The sequence below is a fragment of the Gambusia affinis genome, linkage group LG15 (assembly GCF_019740435.1).
Source record: "Gambusia affinis linkage group LG15, SWU_Gaff_1.0, whole genome shotgun sequence".
NCBI lineage: Eukaryota > Metazoa > Chordata > Actinopteri > Cyprinodontiformes > Poeciliidae > Gambusia > Gambusia affinis.
The window spans coordinates 16,162,005-16,179,778 of record NC_057882.1 but is presented as its reverse complement, the minus strand read 5'-3'; the positions used below and the strand labels follow the sequence as shown (position 1 = coordinate 16,179,778).

Genomic DNA, 17,774 nt, shown 5'->3' with positions numbered 1-17,774 from the left:
AAATTTAGCCAAAAATGTTGATATTCCTTATTTATTTATTAAATTATTTGAATAAGTAATGAGCAGAGAAACAGAGAAACAAGTTTATAGCTCATCAATGATCAATTCATCAAAAACATGTTTTTTTCTTATGTACTACACGCTACCAAGTAAGACTGACAAGAACACTCTTCAGTGTAGACTGTGTTACAAAGTGAAGACAAAGTTAACCATTTTTAGTATAATGTATGTAGTATAGCAACTAGAAATACACAATATATTGGCAATAATATCAGTACTGGGCCGATGCTGGTCAATTTTTAACATATCAGAATCGATTCAATACGTAAAATTGGGCCAATATTAATAACTGATGTCATGTGACAGTGATGCAACGCAGGCATGTGGAGTGTTTAACTGAAGCATAGAAGTGATGTCATCATTCTGGTCGTCTATTCGCCAATTTTGAAAGGGTAAATGTCAGTTAGTAACCTTAACAGCAATGTTAATATTGATATCATCCCAATATTTTTATAACAGTGCACCCCAAGAAACAACCTACTTAACAAAGGAAGCTATTTTCTGCTACATGTCAAGACGTGTCCACAGCAGTTCAATCAAGCTGTGAGAGAGCGAGATTTGCAGCACATAACAGAAAGGCTAAACATTGTTCAGGAGAGTCGTCCGGCGTTATCATTTCAGTGCTTTCAACAAACATGCAACATGATGTCAACTCTGATCTCTAAATAACTTCCAGCTGATGGGAGGAAGGCTTGAAGAACACATTTTGCATGAATATCTATTATAGAGAGACCAGAAACAGCTAAAGTCAGTAAAAGTACCTGCTAGCTTTCAACTTCTGACTAGTCAATTTCTACATGGAGTTCCACTCTACTAATCAGAACCACCACCTTCCAATCTAAGCATCCGTCACTACAGTCAATGACGGACTCTAAATAATCTATGCTATGTTGCTTTTTTGAAACCCAGTTAAATTATTCTCAAATAATGTTGAGAATAAATATCAGTCCACTTAAATAATTTCTTAAAGAGGACTATGAAAGCTATTCTCTACACGCAGTGAAGTGGATTAACGCATAGGAAACAGAGCTGAACACTGCTTTGAGACAAACAAAGGTATTCTGACACACTGACCTCAGAGGACAAAGCTATTAATAATAAAGCCCCTCTATCTGTCCAGCGGGTTTGCTGGTAACTGAAAACCAACTAGATGGTTCAGAAAATAATCAATGATGACTTACACTTTGTAAGTCAATTCTCTCTAGACAAATAAACAGATATTAGGAGTATCTTTTTATTTAAATGTAAAACTTGAGTTCATTTAAAATCATTCATGGTGGTAACACCTTGTACTTGTCTTTAACAACCTAATGAAAATATATTTTGATTCAAAGTGTATAAAGTCAGCAGAACGCAGCCAGAGAGAGCAATTTATTGTTTCTGAGTGGGTTTATACATACAGTCCATCTCAAACAGAGGTCTCAGATAAGCAAAGACTACCGTTATCTCAAGCTGCTCAGCTGAAAACCATATCTGACATGAACATAACTGAATGCTCTGCACTTCTGACACTCCACACTGATGACAGCATCCTGCAAAAAAACAGAAACACTCTCTCAAGGGAAAATCTAACAGCAGTGCTGATGCTGTCAGAAAATGCAGGCAGCCCTGCTGGCATCCCATCTATTTACCTCCTCAGCCCATCTTGTATTGTCAAAAGTATTACCACAAGTAGAAAGAATTCAAACATGTTGCTAAGATTTTCCAGAGACTGATAGAAACCCACTATGAACTGATCTAGGATTAAGGCTAATCAGTGTTCAGACTCTCACGTTTTTGATGCTGCGGAGAACTTCTGTGAACAAGTCTCCCAAAGAATCTGTTGTAAGACTTTTTATGTATTGCAACAGATTCCAAGTTGGATTTATGATCAGGGACTGGATCATTCTAGCACATGGATGTGCTTCCAGGATGATGCACTGCTACTCTTTCCACCTCTCATGTCATTCGGCATGCAGGCCACATAGTTCAGTTTTGGTCGGAACCTTGTTCAACATGTTGGCAGTGTAACCCACAATTGGTTCATCTAGGATCATTTTCTTTCACTTCAGTATCAGAGCAGTTGAATGTTTGCCAAATTGAGACAGAGATTAATGTCCTAAGTGTTAAATTAAGTCAGTAATCCATCACTACGGGTGTGTGTTTTCCCACAGAAGTAATTTGGTGTCTTTGAACAGAGAAGCACATCACTGTAGCATATTCTATTTCACCAGATGGACACGGTCACCGCAAATGTAGTTACCCGTCCCGAGCCAATTCGCTCAGAACCAACAGTGGAAGGAAAACAGAGTTAGTTTTCTCCTCGCCGTCCCTCCGCAGCGGCGTCAACGTGAGCCGTTTCCACGACACCGGCGCTGGTGGGAGATATTTCTCAGAGTCGGTCCCAACACTGAGACGGGGACCTTGAATTCCCCTCTCAGCATCTCGCATTCACACAGGCTCAAATTCCTCCCACTAAGCAGAGCAGTCAAGGAGATCATGAGATAACATTTTCTGGGTAATAAAAGGACAGTTTCGCCACTATACAGCTGGATGTGTGCGTTCGCCACACAACCCCTGGCTATAAATAGCACAGCAATGACAGGAACTGCTTGGATAATGACTTGAACAGAAGATGAGAGGAGTCGTTGAGAAACTCACAGCTCCTTGTTGTTGGACATTCATAACTAACCCCATCAGTAACAAAGAAAATCCTATCGATTACCAGATTGTCGATGCTGCAGTTCTTAGTCCGATATCTTTACTTTTGGATGTTAGTTGCTGAACAGATCCTTTCCAAATCAAATTGAGGAAACAGCTCCATTAACAAATGAGCAATTACAAAATCGGATGTTTTGATTTTGCTCAGACTGCCATATGACTTGCACTTCCTGCGGCTTTTTAGAAGAACAGCCTGTCCTGAAAACAGCCTGGATCCTGCAGACAGAGTCCCAAATTAACCATGTGTAAAAACAGAGTCTTCTTATGCGTTTCCCAGACATGTAGTGCCATTTTAGCAACTGAAGGTAACTAGATCACCTAGAGCTGTTATATATATATATGCTGTATGTATGTATATAATTATATTTTCCTTTAGAAAATTTGACTTTGTAATTTAACACCTTGAAATTGAGCCTCTGTCTATTTAAAAACTCCTGGTATTTCCAATACTCCATGATGATATTGCCCCTCTATTAAGCCTTTAGCAATGTTTTTACCTGAGAAGTAGCTCGTTTAATGAGCTCAGCAGATGCGCAGTTCGACCAGGTGTTTGCTAATTGCTGCTGGCTGGTTTGAAGGATCCGAGTGCGTGTTTTGTGGGGGACGGCTCCTCCGTAAGGCGAAAGCTCGTAAGCTTGAAACACCTCTGAGGAAGAGTTGTACCTCAAAGGCAAAGCTAGGTCCAACCAGGCGTTTTGCACAGCTGAATGGTTGCCATGGGAGATTAAAGAATTTCTCAAACATGCATATAAGAATCAAGGTAACACCCCAGGTATGTTTTTGATGAGGGAATAAGATTAAAACATAATATAAAGCTCAAAAAAATACATAATACCGTCCCTTTTAATGGTCTACTATAAAGAAAATGTGCAGCGCTCCTAAAGAAATGGTAAATTCTCTCATCTTTTCTGCCAAAAGCAACAGAAAACAGGGAACGTTGTAATCCATCGCCCACTTCTCTCCAACTGGCACACTCCACATTGAGATGGATGTGGAGTTCTTCTAAAACACAAATTCTCAAATTGAAACTTTTTTTGTCCCCACTTTTAGATACAAATATCGTTCATAGTTATAAAAAAATATATATACATTACTGAAGAATCTTCATTATGAAGAAAATAATGATCCATCCGTGTACGTGGCAGGAGTAGAGTCACACACAACATAGTCAGGTCAGACTGTCTTGAAGGGCCAATTAAAGACAGAAACTGCAACCTTTCAGAAACTGCTGCACTAAACGCAACAATGGCTTGTTCAACTACAAAGGTAATGATCTAATGAGAAACAAATGGTTGGCTAATCACACCAGGAAGAACAGCTTGATGCTCCCAAAGGTGGTCCGGACACAACTTGACACTAAAACCAACAATTTACACCAAACTTAAGATCTGGTTCGTTTTCTTTTTTTTGGACATTTATTCAATGTCTCAACATTTTTAAACAGCACCAGGAGAAAAGCTAATGGATTTTATATATTTTGGAACATTTTAATTCTCACATCAAATCTATTTAAATATTTTTAACAGCAGGTTCCAGCAGCACCTCTGTCTAAGGTTTTGAAATCTGCAGAGACGAGATTCCTAAATCAACATAAAAGAGTTTAAACTTAAAGCTACACCCCCTGTTGTAAGTTTAACCATTTAAATAGCAACTGGAAAAAATACGCATATACAGTGCTGGACATGTTTACTTATGGAAGCGTTAAACTGCCAGAGCTAGGAAATAAATTCTGGAGTTGCATCGTGTTAAAACGAGATACAAAAGTCGACAAAAACATTAAGATTTCTCTTTTTAAAGAGATATAAATACTTTCCATTGACAGATTGTGACTTATTAAAAAGGCATAAAGAATCTCTGCATCTTCTCACTCTTGTTTCTTTCAGATGATACTTAAACATCCTGCGAAGTGTTGCTGTTCTCTTTCTCAATTAAACAAAAGCATATTTTGGTTTTAATTAAATATTAATCTCATTTTAACAAGTTTTTTATTTTGTCATAACAAGATCCAGCTGCTGCAACATATCTGTTTAAACACCTCCCCCTAAACATCAGATATACTCACTTTGTCACTTCTTTTAAGCAAGAAATAACTTTTCACCATTTAAATCTGGGCCTTTTCCTAACATTTTTTATATGATCAGTATTGAAGGTTGGTTGATTTTATTTTTGCGATATACAATAGTTTCAAATATGATGGTACAGCACTGTTTTAACTGTATTTAAACATGATAGAATAAATAAAAAGGCATTTATTTACTTACACGTTTAAAATATTGAGCATTCAAAAATGGTTTGGCATGACAAAAATTATGATTATGTGGAGAAGCATCACACAGCCTCTGATAAGGATGGTGGAGAATCATCTAGCATACTTTGAGCCTGGCTCTTTTCTCTCAGAATCTTAGTGCTTTGATTTCTTGAAATACTGGGGCATTATAAATAGATGCCAGTGACCCTCTAGTCAATTGAAAATAGGTTATTGGATCATTCTGAAGGATATTGATCTAAAACACATAGCCAAGTCAACAAAGAAAATAATACAAAACACCGAGTACTAAAATACACACAAATAGGAAAATTTGCCTAAAAAAAAAAGCGACACAAAACTAGCTAAAGAAACATTAGTCTATCAGAGTGTTAGGTTTCTGTCTCTAGACGTAGCAGGAAAACAATAAAAGAAACTAAGCAGATGTTTTAAGGTGCAGATGGGATGTATTGATCGAGCAGGAACCCTGTTGAGCACACAAGCCCCACCGGTGCAGTGAAATTCACTAAATTATCTGAAGCATCCTGTAGACTTCCAACATCCTGCAGGCGAGATTCCCCCCACCTGTTCAAGAATACAGCCAAATTTAGGTCCAATTGCCCTGGAAACAACATGCCCTTGGACTCTATCATTCTATATAAAGCAGGAGAAAACACGTCAGCTATAAAATGACCGTCAAAACCCAAAGTACTCTCACTAACGCTGTAACCAACCGTCGACAGCCACTTCTGCGTCGGTCTTACTCCGGCCAAGCCAACACCGGTCCCGTGCAACTTACTCCTTCTTAAATGTCCGACACAAGACAGCGGTGGCGTTAAAATATTTTGATTTTACCTGAGTGAACTGGAGAAAAATGAAGGAAAGCTGCAAGATGAGAAAAAGATAGAAACGTGTGGTTTCTTCTCCTCACCTGTTCGCTAATGCGGCGGAGCTGCTGCTGCTTTCTGTGATGCTGCTACTGCCGCCGCCGCCTCGCTCACGCGAGTAGTTAAAGTGACACCCGCTGACTGAGCCGGTGGGTGGAGCGCGTGCTGGATGATTTGGCGCAGTGCTCGAAAAGGTTTCTGGGGAACGTAGTCATTAATGCTTCAAAAATTAAAAATGGTCAAGATTTAAAAAAAAAACAAAAAAAAAAAAAAACGGCATTTTATACAAGTTTCTATGATTTATTGCACATCTTTTATTAAAGGAAATAAACTTGGACATCAATAACTCTGAAATGCAGTATTATATCTGTATTATATGGTCAAACTGAGATTATTTGGCTCCAACGACATGTTATTTGTCAAAGTGAGGTTTTATTTATTTAATTCAAATTTCTAATAATAAGCCATGTTTTAATCCTAAACTATTTTACGGTTGCTCATGTGGTGGGATGGTGTTCCACCCTCCCAACTATGCACACCGGTTTAGCGATTGATTGGTGGGCGGGGCAGATAGCTTTAAAGCTGAGCAGTCCGCTGCGAGGTGCGTGTGCCTTGTTTCCTTACTGTATGTCGGCTGCCCAAGTGGCTGGTGTGCTCGATCCACTCATCCAAAATAGTAAGTACTAGTAATGGTGAGATGAAGCCTCATGAGGTATTGTACCACTTGAGCCAAATGGTTCGAGAAAGGGTTCATTTCTTGAGGCTTCATGTGCACACGAAACCACCTACTGGCCAGGTGTATAATCACAGCCAGCTGTATCTTAACACATGTGATGCTTTGTTTGATAAAGCAAATAAATCAATGGAATTTGATAAATAACACACTATGTGTTAACCAGCAGGTGGTCCTAGTAGTGTATTCAATTCAGTTCAATTCAAAAATACTTTATTGATCCCAAGGGGAAATTAACTTACTACTGCATAAGTCTGTTGTCAGCGGTGAATATCATGACGCTATCAAAAATGCTCTCCTTTGTGTTTTAAAGGCAATCTCTTCTCACACCGCTTGGTCGGCCCCTTTAGCAAGATCACTGTGAGTACACTCACTTGGCTGTTATGTCGAATGTGCTGATGGGAATTTTGGAGACAGTGACGACTTAAAAATATATATATATTTACTGAGAGAGACATGATGTTTTAAGTTGTATTTTATTCATGTGACCATAGATATATATTTTTCTACAAGAAAACAAACATTTTATCCACCAAAACTTAATTTGCGCTTAGAAAATAATTCGGCGAATCTGCAGCCCATCAGCTCACAGCTAAACTTACATGAAGCAGTGTCATTGAGAAACATGGCCGCGTCCACGGGGGCTGCAGATGCTGCTGCCTCAGACTCTACAGGTCCAGCTTCCTCGGTTCCGAACATGGGCAGTCCAACGATCCAGTACAGTATGGTTCTGGAGCACCTAATAGGGGAGAAGCGGCCCATTAAAGACCTGAGCCCCGGAGTTATGGGAGGTCTGCCGGTGCCTCCGAAAAGCGACGAGCAGAAGATGATAGAGAGGGGAATGGAGAGCTGCGCCTTCAAGTCGGTCCTGGCCTGTGTAGGAGGTAAACAACCGCACACTTAGGGGTAATTAGGTTACGTGTTAATATAAAAATGGTTTATGGTTGTCACTTGTCTTTAAAATGGAAGAAAATCAGTGTGGCATAGATTCGTATTAAGGAAAATGAAATCCAGAGCAACCAACTTTTAGAAGTCACTTACTTTTGTGAACAAAGTCCATAATTTGTGTGTCATTTAGTCTAAGAAAAACTTAATTGTTAGTGAAAACCTCTAATGTTCTTTGGGGAACATTAGTAAACAAAACAGCATCATGAAGACGAAAACAGGTCAGGGATCAAGTTGAGAAGTTTAAAAATAGATATAGGAATAATGGATCACATAAACCTTAAAGGTTTATTTCAATTTCTGGAAATAAACTTTCAGAACTCATTCAGGGGTAACTCTGGAGGAGTTATCACAGCTGTAGGTGCTTTGCAAAGAAAAACCCAGCCAAAAAAACGTGCATCATGTTCCTTCGCAGAGAGGCAGGTTTAAATTTGATTCTCACGCTGATGAGTGTGTTCTTCACTGTTAGTGGAAGAGCGTCTAGTGAGTCCTATTTGTATCTGATAATGGATCGTTTATCTTTCCACAGGGTTTGTCCTCGGAGGAGCTTTTGGTGTGTTCACAGCTGGTATCGACACCAATGTCGGCTTTGACCCCAAAGACCCCCTGAGGACCCCGACGGCCCGAGAAGTCGTTAAAGACATGGGCCAGAGGGGCATGTCGTACGCCAAGAACTTTGCTATTGTGGGCGCCATGTTTTCCTGCACTGAGTGCATCATTGAATCAGTGAGTGGCATCATTTCCTGTTTTGTCCGATGTGAGACCGGTTGTGACATATTTTATCATTTTGATTGTGCGTGTTATTTATTATTATTATTATTGTTGTTGTTGTTGTTGTTGTTGTAAAGAATTTATAATATATTTTACCAAGATATCTAAATATTGATCTTGCCGTTTTCACCTCCGAATAAAGGTGTTAGAGCGCCCTCTGCTGATTAAATCTGAATAGTACTCAAAAGGGTGTTTAAACTTTATCACAAAGTGAAACACATATTTATTGATCTGTCAGTTTATTTAATTCATTTACACTTTAAGATAAACATATCGCATGTTACAAACGTTTTGAATGATAAGTAGTTGGAAGAAAAAGTATCTTTATAGTCTACCCCTTCTCTGAAAAGTTAATTGAATATACCATAAGCAGCTAAGCATCAATTAACCATCCATGTAGATACATCTTTAAATGTAAAACTAACAACGTATATAAGAGAGATATATTATCTTTGTAATGATGCAGCACTCTACTGACACAGATGGATGTTTGAAAGCCTTTATTTCTGTTAATTATGATAATTTTCCACTTGCAGGTGATGAAAAGATTACATTTAAAATTAGAATATCACACCAGACCCATAAAAAAATTCTGTAAAAATATAGAAATGTGAAATTAATGAAAAGTATGCAAATAATACCTGCTTAAAAGTTATTTTCAAAACACACTCTTAGCCCGACAAACAGGTCTCATCTAAACTTGTATTCTAATTTATCAAATATGACTTTGGAGGTGAAAACGCAGTCTTTGTCCTCCAGTTGTGTCTTTGTCCCCATGAAGGTAAATCCATCAGTGTTTTTGCATCTGTTTGCTTTGCAGCACAGAGGAAAATCTGACTGGAAGAACGCGGTGTACAGTGGCTGTGTGACCGGAGGAGCCATAGGCTTTCGCGGTAGGTAACCTCCTCCTTTTCCGCTGGCTTCACCCTAAGATTAGGCTCTGCTTCCTGTCGTTCCACCATCTCTCCTTTCCTTCTGTCTTTCGCGCAGCTGGTCTCAAAGCCGGAGTCCTGGGATGTGGAGGATTTGCTGCGTTCTCTGCTGCCATCGAATATTACTTGCGATGAGACGAGAGGCTTTACGGACAAGAACTTGTTTTCTATGTGGACTCACTGCGAGGAAGCCGGGGTACAGAGAGGAACGTCGTCGAACGTTGGCTTCAGGGACTCTGCTGGGACCTGAACAGCGCTTGTAGGGGATGTTCCTGCGTCTCCAGTCACAGAATCTCATGAGCAGAGAAACTTCTGCACCCGGGTCCCGATACCCAGAAACCGCTGTTTGGTTACAGGCTCGTTATATAAATTGACAGGATGTAATCAAGTAGGATTATTTATATTAAAGTTGTTTTTTTTAAGCGGTTCATTCACTCAGTAATTTTAACAATCAGAAGTATTCTAGTTTCAATTTTCCTGACTTCGGGAATTTTCTGAAAAATGCTATTCCTCTTTGTCAGTTTGTGTGTACAGTATGACGGCACTTTGGATTGTTGCCAGTATCACTGTGCTCCCGATTATGAATTGAATTAAAGGAGACAAGAGGATTCATGCTCTTTGTCCTCATTCTTACAAAAATAAACATAGTAAAGATGTTTAATGGGCATTTATCATCAGACCCCTTGAGTGATGCCCTCAAATAAAATCCGTCACTAACTACAAGGTAGCTCAAGCATCTGAAACTTGCAGTTCCCCTCCAAACCAGTCGGTGGGAGCAGTGATGTATGCTTGGCATGTATTTATAAATACAGGCGTATATTTATTTGCTTCAACCAAAACATTTTGTTTCTTTCTCTTTAGTGAATTATATGGAAAGTACAGATGTGCTCCGACGTGATTCCGTTTTAAACCATATCCACCCTGGACAGGTCGCCAGGCTGTCACATCATTAAGTGCTATTTGAACTTTTATTTTAATGAATCTGCAATAATAATGTGGGAAATGTGACGGAGGTGTGAATACATTCTGGTGACATTATTGGTAGTAAGACTAGTAAAAGAAACTAACATATGGACCTATGAAATTAATGTTTATCAAAGCCTGTGTGACGTGAGCTGGTGAGTCATCGTCAGCAATGAAGGATGTTGTCCACTAGGGGGTGCAGCATGCGCAGATTTTTGCCTCCAAACATGCCAAAACTGTCGAGAATCATATCTGAAGCGGTTTCCAAATTAGTGTAAATGCTGTCACAAGAGGTTAATGCATGACGTCATTTAATGCTGTTAAAATGTTTATTACCATCTTCATTTTACCATTTATTACCATCTGTGCAGCTAAGCAGTGAAAAACTCGTTACTGATTTCTCCTCAACGTTTTATATCCCAGTATCAGTTTTCAAATCATTACTTCATTTATTAATAGAAAAATACATAATTCTGGCCTCACGAGAAAAAGTAATTGACCCCTAAAGCTAATAACTGGTTGTCCCATCCTTGGCAGCAACGACCGCAGTGTAGCATTTGCAAGATTTTTAGATGACTGTGGAAGGATTTTCCCCCATCGTCTCTTCTCTATGACTACCATTTTTGGTTAATCTTAGGTTTTATGTTGGATTCTCTTTCTGACCCAACTCTGCATTTATCCAGACTTGGTACCGGCACAAGGAATCACTGGGTTCTGACCCCTTATGGTCGCGTTCGACCTCTTGTGACTGCGCTGACCTGTCTTTAGTGATTTCTTCTTTCTGGCAGTGATCACGGTCTGGATGTGGATCGCTACTCTGTGTTTAATCTCAGTTATTTAATGTTTTATCAAAGACCAGGTCTGTTTTGATCTCTTTTTCTGCTTTTTTTGTATTTACTTTGATAATCTTTGTTTAATATAGAGTTTATTAATCTACAGAATTAAGAGTGACAAAAACCCCCAGAAAATCAACATTAATAATTTTCAAGAACAAAACACAAAGTGAGTGCTTCAATATTTCTTTTAATTTTACTTTAAAAAAAAGAGGGAAAAAGTTCACATGGACATTTAGTCGCAATATTACAGCATATTGAAATTCTTCTCAAAGGAAGTAAAATACAACAGTTTTTGTTTCTTTTTATTCTTATATTAAAAATATCAAATATTACTCATTTAGCAGTGCTTGCATGTACTTAAGATATGTGGGCTTGATAGCAGAAAGGTTGGCTTTGTGTCGATTTCTTCGTTCTCCTTCCCAGAGAGACAACCTACCTTTGTGTTACCCGGCCGGATTTCATCGACAAGCTGAACATGCAATGAGGGCGTCTACGCAAAATCATCCTACAGATAACACTGGTGCAGCAACACACTTGGAACAGGCTTGAAATGCAAGAAGAAGCAGAGGAAGAAAATGAAAGTCAACTGTTCCGTTTATGGTGTTATGTCCCCTCTCCCCTGCCATTAACCCTCATGTGCCCTCGCTTGTCTACAAAGTGATCAGAACTGAACTGGCAGGCTTTGTCTTCTCAGAACGACTCACTGACCACGGGGTGATGCAGAAAAAAACTGGCTAAAAGAAAAAGAAAGAAACATCACTACCTGGATAAACTTTAAAAAAAACAAAACAAAAAAACCCAGACTCCTTAGAGAATGTCTCTAGTTGCACACAACTGTACAGGCACAAATATTATATATATATTTTCAAAATAAATAGGGCTAATTTTGGCCAAGACTCAGCGGAGAGGAGCGTCCTCTGTTCCTACGGAGACACAATTGCTGTTTCTTGGAATGGCTTTCCAGCCGCCTCAAAAGTTTGCTTAGTCCCTTTAACATGAACTCACGCTTTCAGTGGAAAACATCCACAGTCCTACTCACACACACACACACACAAAGCCAGGAAAAACCAGAAAGGAAATAGCAACAAATGAGGAACGCTTTTATAAAACATGTAAATGCCATTTTTTTTGTTTGTTTGTTTTGTTTTTCTGGAATGCCTCTGATCAGGAAACATCAACTCAGATATTGTCCTGTCCACTGCACCAGGCTGTGGTCTTTGCCCCGCCCCATTTTCATACTCCAACCCCAGACACCCGTCTGAACATTTCCCGGTGTGCTCCCACAGAGGCCAGTCGCGTTGCTGCCGCAAAGCGTCCTCCGAAACCAGAAAGTGTTTCGACTTCCTCTTCAGATGGGAGAAGCGAGGGACGGCAGCAGAGACGAGCGGTCTGCTGGGAGCAGAGCGTAGGCTGGAGCGCTTGGGTGGTGGGGTCCGAGGTCTGGATGGAGTCGCTCTGCGTCACCCTCGCGGTCCGGGTGAAGCCCCCGGCGGGGTGGCGGCTATTTTTAGACGTCAGTGGAGAAGTAGAGCGTGTTGCGCTTGAGTTCGGCGAAGGAGATCGGAGGATGCTGCAGGTAGTAGAGCAACACCTGGACCTGGAGAAAGAGAAAGGGAGTAATTGCAGACCTTAACTTACTGAGGTTCTTAAACTTTTCCATAGTCTACCTGTTGACTATCAGTGCTGGGGGGTTAATGCAAAGTAATTCTAACAACCTTTGTTAACACCCCTAAATTGCCCGACACGTTTGGGGACAATTTTTTTTTAGAAGTTTTGAGACTAGTTCTCTCTCTAATGTTGTTTTGGGAAAAAAATTTATGTTTGACATTATTGGCAACCTTAAAATCCACCCTTCCAGAATCTATAAATAACTCAGAATGGGAAATAGGAGACTTGTTCCTGGTTTTGCCGTGACCAGTCACATATTTGTTGTTAATTGGAGCGATGCGAATAAACTCAAATGAACAGAATTTATAGGATATCTTAAGGCTGGACAATAAATCAATAATATATATGGTGATAGACACATGATCAATATCAATAGATCATACGTCTGGTAGAATTTTTAATAACTTCGCTGAACTCTGATCCAAACCACATGGAATTCTGGGGGATGTAGGCTGAGGAAAGGCTTTAGTCGCTCAACCTCTCATGACAAGCTAGGCTAGGTTAGAGGCACCAACTAACGCTCTCTTTTGTTACCTAGCAACAACCTGTTGACTCGTTTCGTGTTTCACCACCATGCCTCATAGCTGCTTAAAAATAATTTTAAACAAAACAGCGAAAACTGTGAATAAAACAGGAATGGCTACACCACCACTTTGGCAGTATTTCAGGTATTAACTAATCAATAATTATTGATATCGACCGATATGAAATCCTTGTGATACGTTTTTCAGCCACACCGTCCAGCCCTTGGACATCCCAACAGAAAGCGGTGATTTATGTTCCAGTAGAAACACTGTTTGGTAGAAGTACCTGTGAACAAACTCTCATTTAAATCTAGACTGTGACTGATAGTCTAACATGATTTTGTTTTTATCTAAATCAGAGGCCACATCGTCCAGGCCTCCAGGGGGCAGTGTTCTGCTATCGTTAGAGTCCAGCACACCTAATTCAGATGAATAAATCACTTCCTCAGCATGCAATCACCCTAAAGAGTCCTGCTAATAACTTTTTTTTTTCCTGGAGCGTTAAAGTAAAAACACATCTAAAAGTAGCAGAATACCAGCCTTTAGCTCTGGACCATCGTATTCTGTTACGGTTGATAAGGTTGTGCCAAATGCATAAAACTTAGATTTGTGGAAAAAAAACTTTGAAAACTTTGTATCCTTTCCACTTCACAGCTATGCACAACATATCAAATAAAATCCTGGTAAACTAGACTAAAGGTTGGAACATCCGATATGTAGGAAAGCTCAAAAGCCATCAGTTCAAGTGACTGTGAATGATCACACAGATCTATTTTTGAGAAGTTAACAATTGTTTAAAAACAAAAAGCAATATAACTTACATTTTGGAACCAATTTGAGAAGTGTTTTTCTTCCACGTTTAACACTTTGCATAAATGTTGGAGTAAAGGTTTTTGAACACAAATTATCCTCAGGACAAACTAGGAGCCAGCCGAGACCTCCTGCATTTCCACGCCGCCCGGTTTATGATGTTTACTTCAGACTTGTTTATCCAGCTTAGAGAAGACCTCTGCTCACTTGAAACCCGTCAGTCAGGAGAGATAAATAGATGGTGAAAAAGCTAAATACAGCTGGGAGAAAGGACCCTACTGAGATGGGTCAGTGGGCGATGTGGGAGTCAAGTTAATCTAGAAAACATGTGGAGCGGCAGCAGAGGAAGCGGCTCTTTCTCACTGTCCATCATAAAGATTACCGATGGAAAACCACAGGAGAATCAGGGAGTAGCTCCGGTACAAATGTGAGAATTTGCATCTACCATTACAATAATGCTCAGCACTACAACCGTGTACCTGAGCCATGACATCATGTGACCAGATGTCAGAGGCGCATGTGATGTGCTGTCCCTTGGCGCTTTCTGACTCAGAGGGCCGGAGCAGGGTGGGTCCGAACACGGTGCCCAGGTTATGGAGGGACATCTTGTTGACGGGCTCCTTCTCAGCCACCCTGCAGGAACAACAAACAGGAAATATTTCAGTAAAGGCAGAAAGGAACAGCAGAATGAACAGCATGAAACCAGACATGCACCGATCCGATATTAATGTCTGTATCGGTCCTGATATTGAAAAAAAATTATAGATCGGGTATCGGCGACAATGTGCCTGATCCATAAGGGCAGACACATCTATTCAGCTTAACTCTGTGCTTTGTGAATAGAATTAGGCACAAAGCCTAAAATAAATAAAATATTATTTCTTTTACATTATATTTAGAATTCCTAATTGCACTTTCTGAACCGTTTGAAGGTTTGTTGCAGTTTATTTTTGTACGTTTGACCAAAGTAGTCAACGTATTATTTCTGTCAGTTTTTTTAATTACTTATTTTACATCGGCGGCTATACTCCCAATTGCACTGACTGAACAAATTTAAGTTCTTTTGTTTGTACATATTTGACAAAGCTTGTGTACTGGTGCAGAGTTATCAAGTAAATTTGTAAGAAGAAGAAGAAGTACACAATCATCATGGCGACGCAGGATGGTCCACGCTAGAGGCAGCCGGCTCACACAGCTGGGAACCTCAAGCTAACCCAGCTAACCGAGAAAACAACTAGTGGAAAACGACGCGTTGGATTGACAACAGGCAGAGGTAAAACTCTGCCTTGTCCGTAAGTACCGCTATCCACCACAGTCAGCTGAACAGCGAGAGATCGGCTGTGCTTGGACAACACGTCTGGCCCAGGGTGTCTGTGTTCACAGAGCGACAGTGCGGCTAGCTTGCTGCGGCTAGCTTACTAACATCACGGCTGCTAACCGGGACGAGGCCAACGTCCGGCAGCTAACCGACCTAACAGAGAAAACAACCAGTGGAAAACGACGCGTTGGATTGACAACAGGCAGAGGTAAAACTCTGCCTTGTCCGTAAGTACCGCTATCCACCACAGTCAGCTGAACAGCAAGAGATCGGCTGTGCTTGGACAACGCGTCTGGCCCAGGGTGTCTGTGTTCACAGAGAGACAGCGCAGTGGCCTCCAACTGCTGAGCAGGAGCCTTAAGGAAGCGACAGGCAAAAAGAAACGAAATAATGCCTCCAAAAGGATCCAAGACCGACGGGAGACAAGATGAGGACTATGTATCACTCACGCAAGTCAAAGAGTTGCTGAGCCAGCAAAAGCAAATGTATATGGAGTTACTCCAACAACAACAGGACAATTTTAAGGGTTTTGTTAAAATCATTGTGGACACTACTAACACCAGAATGGACGCAATGACACGAGAACTACAGGACATTAAAACCAGCCTGCAATTTACACAGAAAGACATTGACGACATTAAAGTAGAAAGTGCTAAGCACAAGGACCGAAATGACACGGTGCAGTCAGACATATTTAAAGTATGTGAGGGTATGATGACTATCACGGATAAAATGGAGTACCTTGAGGGGCAATCAAGGAGAAATAATCTGGTTTTTGATGGAATTACTGAATCACCAAATGAGACTTGGGCTGAGACTGAGGAGAAAGTGAAAACTATTTTAAATGAAAAGCTAAACTTTCAACATAAGGTTGACATTGAGAGAGCTCACCGCACCGGTAAACATAGAGGAGACAGACCCAGGCCTATTGTTGTCAAATTTTTACGATACAAGGATAGATCAACTATTCTGCAGAGCACCAAGGCACTTAAGGGATCTAAGATTTTCATTAACGAAGACTTCACGGATGCAGTAAGGAAAAGGAGGGCGGAACTAATGCCGGACTTAAAAGCAGCACGTCAAAGAGGGGACATTGCTTACCTACGTTATGATAAGTTGATCACCCATCCACGTACTAGTACCCCTAAATTATCTAACAATGTATGACAGACTGCCAGACATAGCTGACGTTCACTTCTGAAAGAGAAACATGCAACAGATCATGGCCTATGAGGATATAGAGTTACCCGTATTCCAACACAGAAACTATCATCAGCAAGATATTGAAACTGACATTGATCCTGATAACAACTTCTATAATGTCAGCAATGATAGTTGTCACTATTACAGCGATGATCAGTTCAACAAGAGCATTAAAATGGAACAAAAGCTGTCAATAATTCACTTTAATAGCAGAAGCCTTTATGCAAATTTTGACAGCATCAAACAATACCTCCAACAACTTTCACAGACATTCAATGTTATTGCCTTATCAGAAACTTGGCTCAATAGTGATAAGGGCATAGACTTTGAAATCAATGGTTATGAAATGGTTTGTAAGAACAGAGAAAACAAAAATGGAGGGGGAGTAGCTTTATATGTTGACAAGAAGATTAATTATAAGTTGATCGAAACAATGTCAACTGTGATGGACAACATGTTTGAATGTGTGACTATAGAAATACTCGTGGAAAAAAGGAAAAATGTCTTAGTGAGTTGCATTTATAGAGCCCCTGGATCAAACATTGAAGTATTCAACAACTGGATAGAAGAAAAATTTATAACAATTAATCAAAAAATAATATTTTTCTGTGGGGATTTCAATATTGACCTTCTCAATCCAAATAAACATAGAATGACTGAAGAATTTATTAACACCATGTTCAGTTTAAGCCTGTATCCTAAAATCACCAGGCCCAGTCGCATTACATCGCACTGCGCTACCTTAATTGATAATATTTTTACAAATGTGCTGGAAAATAATTTAACTAGTGGAATATTAATGAATGACATAACCGATCACTTACCAGTGTTCATAGTCTACGACTGTAAGTGCAAAACAGACGATCAAAAAATAGAGACGCATTACAGACGGGTTACGTCTGAAGAGACACTAAAAGCTCTAGAAGCTGAGTTGTTGGCCTATGATTGGAGATTAATATATAAAATGAATGATGTAAATTCAGCATATGAAGAATTTCTAAAAATATTTAAAATATTATATAACAAGCACTGCCCAATCAAACAATGTAACAGGAAAAGCAATCAAAATAATGAACAGTGGATCACAAAAGGAATACAAAAGGCATGTAAAAAGAAAAACAAACTTTATAGAGAATTTCTAAAACATAGAACGTCTGAATCAGAAAACAAATATAAAAA

The 17,774-nt window shown here is 39.8% G+C and overlaps 3 protein-coding genes across 7 annotated transcripts in view; 1 reads left to right on the top strand and 2 right to left on the bottom strand.

Annotated features, from left to right (window-relative positions):
* specc1 (sperm antigen with calponin homology and coiled-coil domains 1) overlaps positions 1-6,057 on the bottom strand; it is an 89,003-nt gene extending 82,946 nt beyond the window's left edge. The window contains exon 1 of one of the 2 annotated variants that reach the window (XM_044141341.1): positions 5,937-6,057. The gene's annotated coding sequence lies outside the window, so the exon portion shown is untranslated. Of the gene's footprint in view, positions 1-5,860 lie in introns of both variants that reach the window. The other variant, XM_044141342.1, reaches the window with a different exon arrangement.
* A 444-nt stretch (positions 6,058-6,501) lies between these two features.
* Positions 6,502-10,023, top strand: timm22 (translocase of inner mitochondrial membrane 22 homolog (yeast)). Its single transcript, XM_044141345.1, has 6 exons — positions 6,502-6,568; positions 6,939-6,985; positions 7,203-7,509; positions 8,100-8,296; positions 9,162-9,234; positions 9,332-10,023. Exons 1-6 carry the CDS (start codon positions 6,520-6,522, stop codon positions 9,406-9,408), a joined length of 750 nt encoding a protein of 249 aa, XP_043997280.1. The 5' UTR covers positions 6,502-6,519; the 3' UTR covers positions 9,409-10,023.
* A 1,216-nt stretch (positions 10,024-11,239) lies between these two features.
* Positions 11,240-17,774, bottom strand: part of abr (ABR activator of RhoGEF and GTPase) — a 131,229-nt gene continuing 124,694 nt past the window's right edge. For all 4 annotated transcript variants that reach the window (XM_044139723.1, XM_044139724.1, XM_044139725.1 and 1 more), the window contains 2 exons: positions 14,554-14,707; positions 11,240-12,669 (listed from right to left, as the gene is read on the bottom strand). In XM_044139723.1, the coding sequence (XP_043995658.1) occupies positions 12,580-12,669; positions 14,554-14,707 (244 nt within the window). In that variant the 3' untranslated portion in view covers positions 11,240-12,579. The remainder of the gene's footprint in view (positions 12,670-14,553; positions 14,708-17,774) is intronic.